The following is a 10,698-nucleotide window of genomic DNA, read 5'->3' on the forward strand; positions in this document are numbered from 1 at the left end:
GTTAAGCACTTTAAAAACAACCAAAGTTTGACAGTGCTTGTTACAGGAATAAATAAGACCGCATAAATGTAAACAGTGATGGTGATCGATGAAGACCACTGTGAGAATATAAACAGTGTGGCGATAACACTGGAAGTTCCCGTGCGGGATAAAACATGGACGAAGTCCGACTGGCGACGAGCTCGCTGTCCGGTGCTGCAGCACGCTCTTCACCACAGACTGCTCGGCGTTCCACCCACTGATTTGTTTATGGCCCAGTCCCTCCTTTCTTCATGCCGTCCGCGGTGGTGTCCGCCTGTGGGCTCGAGACGTCGAAGCCGGAATGGGTGGGGGGGGGGGAGCGTTGGAGTCGGTATCTGCCGTGATAGCCCACGTTCAATAAATTTGTATTGATAAACTTTTAAAATGACCTTCCCGAACCCTGAAATTAAGCTTAGTATCTTGTGGATCTGAATACTTTCTAACACAGCTGAAGCACACCACATCCAACTTCTGGTCATAAAAAGCTTTCTAATAGAATTACCCTGGACAGGGGAAGAAATTAAAGATGTGAAATAATTTTATATTATTTAATATTGTAATTAATCAGAAACTACAGTGAATTTCAAGCTATGTGGATTATTCACATTATTTTGGTGAAAAGCCGGTCTTTTTTAGTCACCTTTAAGTGCAACCATAGAGGCGGCACTGTACAAAATTCCCCTCGCATACAGCACAGGATCATTTCCGGTACTGTGACTAAGAATATTTCAAAACAAAAGTCAATTGGGTGACTTTTCTAAAAGCAAGAGCAGTATTTCTATGTATTCACTTTGTTAACTGGTAATTGATTCAAACCCAAGTTGGAGTCGTGAGTAAACAGACAAAACAATTTGAATAAAACTCTAACACCAAATTTAAGTTATACAATCAAAAGTCACTTAATAGCACGGATGATTTATGATATATGCTCTGCGTGGCTTTTGTTTTGAAGTAGCAACCGGAAATGGTTTGTGCATCACGTTTCTCTTAGTTCTGATTGGCTGGCTCACACTGCTGCTGAGTGGTGTTCCGAAGTAGCAAACTGGTCCGCCGATACAAACGATTCTTTGGTATAATAAGTAAGTGTGCTTTGGTTGAAAGGATCGTGTATTATCAGACTGGGGGAGTTCGCCCGTTGCAGCAGAAAAACTCTACCTGACAGACCCTCATGAAAGGTGAGAGACTTTATTTTTACTAGCTTAGCGTGCTAGCTTTGTTAAGCCGGTAGCTCGTGGTAGCGACGTGAGCTGTACCAGTGGGCTGTGAATCAGCTCTCAGCTAAAGCTCAAAGCTGCTCAGCTCAAAGCTCACCCGTGTGTTGCTGTGTTTGCAGGTCAGAGTGGTTCTTGTAAGTACAGGACATTGCGACGAGCACCTGTGTGCATCAAGTTGACCGGGACAACTCTGGGTGGTAAGTGAACGAAGAAATCACCTGTGGGTTGAGTTGAGCTGTTCGAAAGGAATGATACGGAGTGTGGATGTAGAGATGGTGGTCGTGTTAACAATCGGGACCTTTAACGCGTTACCTTTGAAATAAAGTTGGATTGGATTGAAAGTTGGATTAGAAAATGTAGTCAGTAACCCAAGTATCACAATATTAAAGTAACGTAACTTCATTTTGGATTACCTCAACACCAAATATGCAAATGAAGACAAGAGGAAAGAAGTGTCAATAAGAAGTATTGATGCAGGTGTACTCTATAAGACAACAGAACAATGTAACCTTTCAAAGGAGATGGAAAGCAACATTTAGCACCAAAAATGCGTCATCTGCTCAGTGTGTTTTTTAAGGGAAAACCTGCATTTGATGAAGCAAATTCAGGCAGTAGATTTGAGACTATTTTCACAGCTGTAAGGCAGAATTTATGTCATACTGTAATGTTACCCCTTTTCTGCTTAAAAGACAAAATAATGTAAAAACTGTAATCTCATTATATCTTTTTTTTCCTGTAACTGTAATGGATTACAGTTAGTATTTTTTTGTATCCTGATTATGTAACTGTTACATATAATCCGTTACGCTCCAAGCCTGGCTAATTTTGTATCTACTTAATGGTATTAATCTGTAACAGCAATGTTTCACAAATTAACCATATGTTTTGTATGTAAACTCTTAATTATATTCATTATATTAATCTTAGGAACATCTTATCTTATCTTTTTTTAATATAAAATAACATTTAATTGAGTAAAAAGTATAACACACACCCCATAATGTAGTGGAGTATAAAGTATCATTAAATGGAAATGCTCAAATAAAGCACAAGCACCTCAAAACTGTACAGAAGCACTGTACTATATGTAGCCACTGTTTAGCGCTCCGGCAACTAAGAATTCATAAGATGTATTTCAAGGCTTGCACACCAGATGGCAGCCAAAGTTCAGGTATTTTTACAGCTAAGGCTATTGGCTGATCTCAGAAGACTGAACTATCAACATTTCGCCAGTATTTACAGCGAGTGTGGCAGGACAGTAAGCCTCATTTCCTTCATTTCTAATGACATTTTACTGGTTCAGTGTGTTACATGTCACAATAACAGGGCTGGTGGAGAGTGGGTGGTGTACTGACGGCTCATTCATCATCAGCTGAGTCAGTTGAAGCTCAGTCACCCGAGTGCCTGACTTGTTTCTATTTCAGACTTTAGAATCAAAATACATGGAATTACAGGAGCTGGTGTTAGAGCTACTCCCCACACTCATGCATACGCAGGTACAAATACACAATATAAAAGGAAAATACAGTGACATGTCATTAGTATTCCCAACGGACCGGGAGGCGGTGCTGACAGGCCTTCATGTATCATTTTAAATACACTAACTGTCTCTTCTAGCACCAAGTCTTCCTGACAACCTAAAACACCATCACTGAGGCAAAACTGCAACCTGGTATTATTTCGGTAAAATCAGTTTGCCCTTTCCACAGTGGAGAACCTTTCTATCAAAGTGCAGTGGCATTACATAAAGGCAGAAGAGCTCATACTGTGACCTTTTTCCTCTACCTTTTTATTTTTTTGAAAAAACTCCTAATCCTCTTTTAGAACATCAGACAACTGGCAGGGTTAGCCGAGCTAAACGTGATAGTTAGTGCGTATCCACAGCAGCTTATGGGTTTTATAATTTATTGTCCACTGTGTTCCTCAGTCTACAAGTCAGATACAGTCTGAGGCCTCATTTCCAGCCAGGGCTTCCTCTTCAGCTGCTTTTCAATTTCAATGCCAGAGAGGGACCATTTACTATTTGTGTCATTGTCCTAATCAACATTCTTATGATGCTTTTTGCATCACACTCAGATAATATAATCAAAGGGTGGAGAATAATACCCCCCAGAGCTAAATAAAGAAATAGTGCTTTTAATTTTTGGCTATAAACAGTTTGAGCTGGTCTCGACTCCTGTAAGCCTCTTTTGGCCCCTCAGTGGATAAGTGGCTTATAGTACTGGCTTCACTTGCTGCTGTGCCATTATAGTAATGGGAATGTATAATATTACATGATGGACACATGGCATACACACACAAACCAGGCATGCACACAGCAGTGTACTCACACACACTTTAAACAGAGACACATGCCGGCGGCTCAACACCAGACAATTTTGTGTTCTCGCTGACATACACATTCAGCCCTGAAGGATGACACTGACTCCACATCTTATCCTCAAACACACGTCCACACAGCAGTGAGTCACAAAGCCGGCGTCAGGGGGCCACCTGGTGATAAGGTGGTTTTTCTTTTTTTCTTTTCAGATTTATTGGTTATTGGCGTGGAAAGAACATAGTCTCACATACAATAACATATCCTCACCCCGCCCTCTACATCGAACATTCAGGAAAAAAACAGATTTAGAAGAGGTACAGTATTTGTGTAGGTGCTGTTGTTTTTATTTATCAATTTCAGTCATTAAATTCAGGTCTGATCACTTTCAAAGAATTGCATCAAAGTGTTAAATTTTTTTACTTATTTGATTTCCCTCTGGCCACATCTGTTTCTCCAAAGCAAGGCAGGATGCTATTTCCCATAACCACATTGCAGGTGTAGGGCCTACCGTGTGTTTTTCTCAATCCTTGTGAATATAACTTGCCAGAGATGCAAAGTTGCCACATGAATTCAGTACACTGTAATGCAATACGTTATTCTAACTAAAGAAACATGTTGAAATGGATTACATACATTTTTTTTGAGTCAACTCAGTTTTGTATGTTTAAAGCTTCTTAAACAAGAAGGATTTTCTTTAACATAGAAGTTAAGTTTTGAGTTAGTTTTTCTTTACATGTTCAATTAGTTAAATGCACTTATCTGGTTTTACAGTGTATTTTTCCTGTGAACTGTGGCCTTCTTAAATCCTCCTGTCATTGGCAATCGTGGCAGCAATGCACAGTTTTGCAGATTTTATTTGGCAGGAATCACATCCTCACGGTCTTGAGCTCTGGCCTTTTAATTAATTACTGCAAAACCCTGTGAAAAAATGTCACATTGTGGATGAAGTCGATGCAGTTGGATTTAAACCTCAGCGAGGAATGCAAATGAACAGTTTGACATAGGTCAGGCACATTTATTTTAAAATGCAGAATTGGTATTTGCTCATTCAGGCCCATTAAACTTCAGATTCTCTCCCTCTCTGTGGTTGACGGTGTCTTTGTAGAGCGTCATTAAGACAGAGGGAAAACAACAAATACTGAAGACCAGAAGCCATATTCTTGACTTTTATGAGATACGGATGATGGCCATATTTCCAAAGTGTCCTCACATATTAGCATATAGTCACCAGTATGTAGTCGATCCATGTTTTGCTCTTGTATTTGTGCAGCCTGGTTTTAATGTATTCTGGGACTACTGTAGTTATTTTTAAAACGCAAAACAGACACAGCCAATTTTTATTTTGTAATATTTTCGGTCTACTTTGGTCCCAGCTCCACATCACAGACAGAAACACACAGCAAGAGAGCCAACTCAGTTGTCAGGGGCAACCTGTACGTGTTACGTCCCACAAGTTGCGTCAACTGCTGCTTTCGCGTGCCGTGGGAAAAACCAAAGGGTGATAAATACAGCGCGCACATGAAAGACGCAACAAGTTTATTTTATATATTTTTTTTATATATAAGCCAAAACATTTAGATGTGAATTTTAGGTAGAAGTGTATTAGCATAATACTCCCTCTGTCTCACCCTCACAATGGATACTTTGGGCATTGTGGTATCACCTATGAACTAAAAGAGAAAAACAGTGTTTGACAGTAAATTTATTCACGTTTCTCGAGCTAAGCAGCCCATTTGGTAAACGATACTAATAAATCATTATGTTCAAATAATAATAATCTTGCCCAGCAGTCATTTTGTTAACTTTATTATGTATATGCAACCAGGATTCCCTCCTTCCCACGTGTTATTTTTCTCCAACATGCCTCCTTTAATAAAAGGTTTAGCTTTAGTAAATGGGAGGTAGTTTTTTAGTTGTGCGACCGGGGGAACTTCAAAGTAGGAGCTTCTAGTGCGGCCGTGAACGCAGCACGTGTTGCAGCCAGCAGGCAGCGGCGGCAGACCGGTACCCGAGCGGCACAGCGCCGCATCACACCGACCCAAGTGCGTCAAAAAAAGAACCGCAGAACCGCCACTGTTATCCACTTTCTTACCAGCGACTCATCGCCACCAGCGGAGCCGCGATGCTCTAGATCATGTAGGATCCGACTGTTTCTTTTTTTTTTTTAAATCCCAGTTTTCTTTTTTCTTTGGTACTTTTTACCGGATAGCCTGCAAACTGTGAAGCCTCTCGTCACGCCGCCCCGGGAGTCCCATTCATCTTGGTCGCCTGTAGCCTTGAACCGAGCGGTGAACTTTTGTGAAAACTACAAGTCACCCGTCGTTCGTCGATACCCAAAGGAGTTTGTGATATATTCGGCCCTGACAACACTTTGGCCATGAGGTAAGAAGCTGCTAACGGTGTGAAATGTGAGATAATGCGAGAGGGGAGGCTGCTCGGTGGGCGAGAGCAGGATGAAAGTCAGGAGTTGGAGCGCCGCTGGAGCGCGAGGACAACTAACTGAGACGTTAGCTAAACATGTTGCGTTCAAATGCCACAGACGGCAACGTGTGCCCCGACAGAGCGTCAGTGTTGAAGAAGGTGTCAGGTTAGCCTTTATTAACGGGTCAGTACTGTCCGCTTTATCGCGCCGACGGGCTCGCTCACTCAATTTGTGCTGCATTTGAGGACGTGCATGGGTTTTGGAATGGCGCTCGCTCGCTCGCTCCTGCTGCTACTCCCACACTGTATATAAGAGGGATTATCTCTCAGCACTGGTGATGGGGCGGCGTTTGTTTGATGCCACAGTTTGATTTTTAGCTTGGGAAATGACACGCTGTACTGAATGTCTCTGAACACACAGCAGCAGACACCCAGGCTGTGCTCATGCAGATGGGAAGAACACATGTCAGAGGTGTATCAGGGACACACCTTTTAAAACTAAGGGTGACAGTGTACCTGCAGCAGGTAGGGTGCACCCATATGACACCCACAGTGTGCTGAGCTCTTAAACACTGGATCAGATGTTGAGTCTGAGATGTGGGTCTGTTGTGTAACATGGATTGAGTGTTTGTCGCCCACTGAACATGATGTCTTTGGAAGGGCAAGAATGACCCCGAGCTTGCATTGCCCAGTACTGTGACAGTGTTGGACATGCTGTATAATTCAGATGTTTCCTTGTTTTTCTCTTTGGGGGGTTGGTACATGTCTTGTTGCTTTCTGTTTCAGCCTCTCACTTGAACACCACCTCAGTGCCCAAATCTAGAAGTGACCTTTGTCTTAGACAACATGCATGAAAGCTGGGGGAGAGATCATGTGAGCACTTTTTTCCTTCCTTCCTGTCAGGAATGTGTCCTTTAATTTGCCCCAGGTTGCTGATGAAGCAAAAAAAGCATAGGTTTAACTTGATTCTGTTGGACGTGTCTAACGCAGCACAGCAGTTTTTGTCAGATATTTCCTTTTTCACAGCGCCGCCCGCGAGTGATGTTCTGCTCCACGCAGAGAAAGTTGAGATGTCAAAACGGCTTCTATGGAAGTGTGTGTGACCTTGATTTTAAATTTATTTATTTTTCTTTTCATCTGTGATCTAACTGTGTGTGTTGAGATGTGAGACGTGCAGTGTGGACGCGGCCTGCCCCCTTTAAGAAAGCCCCTAATTGAATCCAGCTGTTGGAATCTCTCCGTAGGCCAAACTGCGGTTAACAATAGCTTCGGTTGTTTCAAAGAGCCGCATGTTGTGTCCATGTCCCAGAATGGAAACCACTTACTCTTCATCTCTCTCATTCTTTCCCCTCCTCTTCCTCCACTTTCTCATTAGCTCCTTTTAACCTCTTGCGTCTTTTGGAGCATCTCTCTCCTCAAAGTGAGCGTCGCCCAGCGGGAATAAAGACCCGGTTACTGTGTGCTCGCCAGACTGCGCTGTAGATTTGAACACAAGTTGTTTTCCTTGCTGTCATTCAAAGAGAAATGTGTGTCCAGAGGGGAGGTATTGAGGAGTGTAACAGGTGTGTGTGTGTGTGTGTGAGTGGCGGCCCCAGCTGCTCACAGCTGACTCATGCAGGACACTTGCAGCTGTGTGTTAGTGTGCCATAAGGTAGTGGCCACAGTGACAGTTTATTAGTCCATTACTGCTGGCGTTTAGCGTTATCTACCTTCAGTTTAAGCAGCTGACTCGGACTCGGTGTCACGCACTCACACCACTGGCTTGAATAGCGCACACACCTCGTGCAACTCAAGCCACCCAGAAGTTCATTAACTTCCAGTGACAGCTGACTGAGCAATGAAAGCTGAGAGAAGGTTTGTCCTGGGTGCACTTTTCACGCAGTGAGTCAAATTTCCCTGCTTTTGCTCTGCTGATGTATCAGGAACAATAGATGTGTCTGGCGATTGCAGGATGGATGTAAAGTTGATCACAGCCGATCGGAGCTGCCGAGGTCTTTGAGAAAAGTCTGGAGGTAATAAACAACTTCAACATGGTGCTGGGAGAACCATTACCTTAATGGTCTGGGTGGACTGTAAGCTTTTATTTTAATATATATATTTGATCAGTTTCTATTGAGAAACTGTTTGAGTACTATTAGTTTTGCACCACACCTATTCTCATAGACCCTTTTCACAGCAGTCATTTTGACATAGTAGGGTAAACATGCGTTACCAGTGATACGAATTCTGGCCCCGTTCCAATTAGTGTAGCAGCACTTTCCCAGTGAGCCAACATGCAATGAATGGAATGCTACCTTAATAAGTATCATTGGTAACACCCGTGTTCACCCTACTGTTTCATGCAAGATGGCTGCTGTGAAAAAGGTCTGTTGATTGAAAGCTCTGTAAGTGGCAATCTTCAATCAGTTAGTTCATGTCACTGAGCAGAATGAGTCAAATCCTTTTGAGGGTGTGCAAACAAAGACATATTATTATTATTATTATTATTATATATAATATTATGTGCTTGGTCTGAGCTTTGTTGCTGCTTAAAACATCACATGCAATGTTGCCACACACAGCCCTACTCAACCCATCAGCTGCACTAGGTAAAAACACAGTGAAGAACCTTCGAACCATGGTTGAATGGCTGGTTCCCAACAAAAGAAGCTGCTATTGCACACAGACTCTCTGGGCCCGGCAGATGTGGTTTTCTCCTGCCTGTTAAGGTCAAAGGTACCTGGCACATTCCTACACCATGAGGGCGAGAACGTGTATATATAACGGCGGTCAGTCTGTCTTCCTGCGTTGTGTCAGGCGGCACGTAGCGCTGATGTCAGCTTATCTCGGGGGGCTGTTTGATAAGCGGCATCGCCGGGGTGACGGGGCTGCGGAGTGTCATGGTAACGCGCCTTGACAACTGCTGAAAGGCCTCGTGCCTCCCAGGCGCTGTAGGTTCACGCCGCAGATAACTGACAGGAGCCGAGGCCGGGCTACGTGCACGCAGCCTGGAACCTTTGAATCTGCACTGGAGCTGCTGGAACTGGTTAAGTGGAGAAAAACAGCCCAGACCGCTCAGTTTGAGTTTGAGTTGGACTGCGGCCACTTATGTTATCCCATCTAAACGAGGTATTAATGAGGTCAGCCTGAGGCTAATTAGGAATGAGAATAAATGTATCCTGTACATTGATTTAGAGGAGTTAAGATACAGTCGCTGACTCGAGTCGCTTCTTGGGTTTTATTGAGTCTAGACAGAAAATGAGATGCAAAGAAACAGTCCAAGGGAAGCTGAGTCATGGTATAGAAGCTTTGCTGTTTCACAAGGCAGATTAATAGATGGTGTTGCTGTAACATCGCTATCAGAAGTATTCCTTCATTACCAGGGAGCGACCTAATTCACCGTCAGTTTCAGTACAGCAGTGTGCGCTGGCTTCTTCGACAACAGTGCTTGCTTTGTGTGAGTGACTGTGTGGACTCGGTCAAATGTTGTCTGCGCCTCCTCTTTTATCATACAGGCTGATTGCAGTGGAGCAGACACAGAGAACTGTTCCCAAGGCTGTGTCCAGATTGGAAAAATGATATGTCATTTGATGCCAAAGACAGTTTTATGAACTTTTTGAATAGGCCATTAAGGTTTATGAATCTCCTCAATAGTGTTTTTTTCTGCATTATTATCCCCATCTAAGTGCAGGGACTGATCCAAGTTTCCCTCCAGATCAGCTGTTAATCCGTGCAGTGAGACTGATGTGACCTCATGTTATTCTTATGCCAGAGATGTGACTGTAATCTTGAATAATTCATGTGAGATGTCAGAAAGAAATCATTAAAACAGACTAATCAGCTGGAAGAGCCTCAGTCGACCTAATCGACTGAGTTAACCCATACGATCTCTCTCTTTCTCCACACTCTCCTTCTCTCTTTTCCCCCTCCAACCAAATGTGTGCCTGTTTTTCTGCCGCTCTGAATGCGTCTGAAGGTGGATTGAGCTATAAAATGTTAAATGCTTACAACAAAAAGACGGGAGAATGAATTTATTGTGCTCCAGTGATTTCCTTTTGAAGTTTTTTGGGGGAGATTGTGATCGCGGCTGGCTCCCCGCCACCATCTGCTCCTCTCCCTCTCTCTTTCTCTCTGCCAATCCATCCTTAAATCTCACTCTCTCACCCCCCTCCTATTTGCTCCAAAAAAAGGGCTGCTTTACAGGCTTCTCCCTGCCAGGGCTTTTTTTTATTTTATTATTTCCATTCATTCCAAGACGAGTTTGATCCCTCACATCTTGCGTCGGCTGTTTGCAGAGGTAAAGTCAACCCAAGGAGGAAAGTAATCGCAGCTTGTGTTTGAGGCCCACACACAGGATTATTGCTGATTCACTACAGTGAAAAGCACCACTTTGAGCTCCAAGTGTAGCCACACGCAGTGACCATGGCATCAAGTCACTGCGGTCAGAATATTGCTGCATTTAAGTGCATATTAAGCCCCGTCCAGATCAACTAATCAGATGTTTCTTCTTGTCCCTACAGATGTAGCTGTTTAATCTGTCTGTGCAGAGTTGACTCAGACAGTGATAGTTGTTCACATTCATGCTGCTGAAAGTTGGAAAGTTTCTCTGTGACTCATTGAAAAGCTGATTTTAAGAGGCGGGGCCTACCAGCAGGATTTGTGACATCACAGATAGTTTGGAAGTTGATGGTGGTCCAGTATGCAACTTGTACATGAACGCAGCAGTGCACATCCACTGAGAAT

At 43.2% G+C, this 10,698-nt stretch overlaps 1 protein-coding gene across 1 annotated transcript in view; it reads left to right on the forward strand.

Annotated features, from left to right (window-relative positions):
* Positions 1-5,976: 5,976 nt before the first annotated feature.
* enah (ENAH actin regulator) overlaps positions 5,977-10,698 on the forward strand; it is a 108,715-nt gene continuing 103,993 nt past the window's right edge. The window contains 1 exon segment of the mRNA XM_035678286.1: positions 5,977-6,160. Within this exon segment, the coding sequence (XP_035534179.1) occupies positions 6,009-6,160 (152 nt within the window). The 5' untranslated portion in view covers positions 5,977-6,008.

The sequence above is a fragment of the Morone saxatilis genome, unplaced genomic scaffold, assembly GCF_004916995.1.
Source record: "Morone saxatilis isolate NCDOM2014 unplaced genomic scaffold, NCSU_SB_2.0 Contig7, whole genome shotgun sequence".
Taxonomy (NCBI): Eukaryota; Metazoa; Chordata; class Actinopteri; family Moronidae; genus Morone; species Morone saxatilis.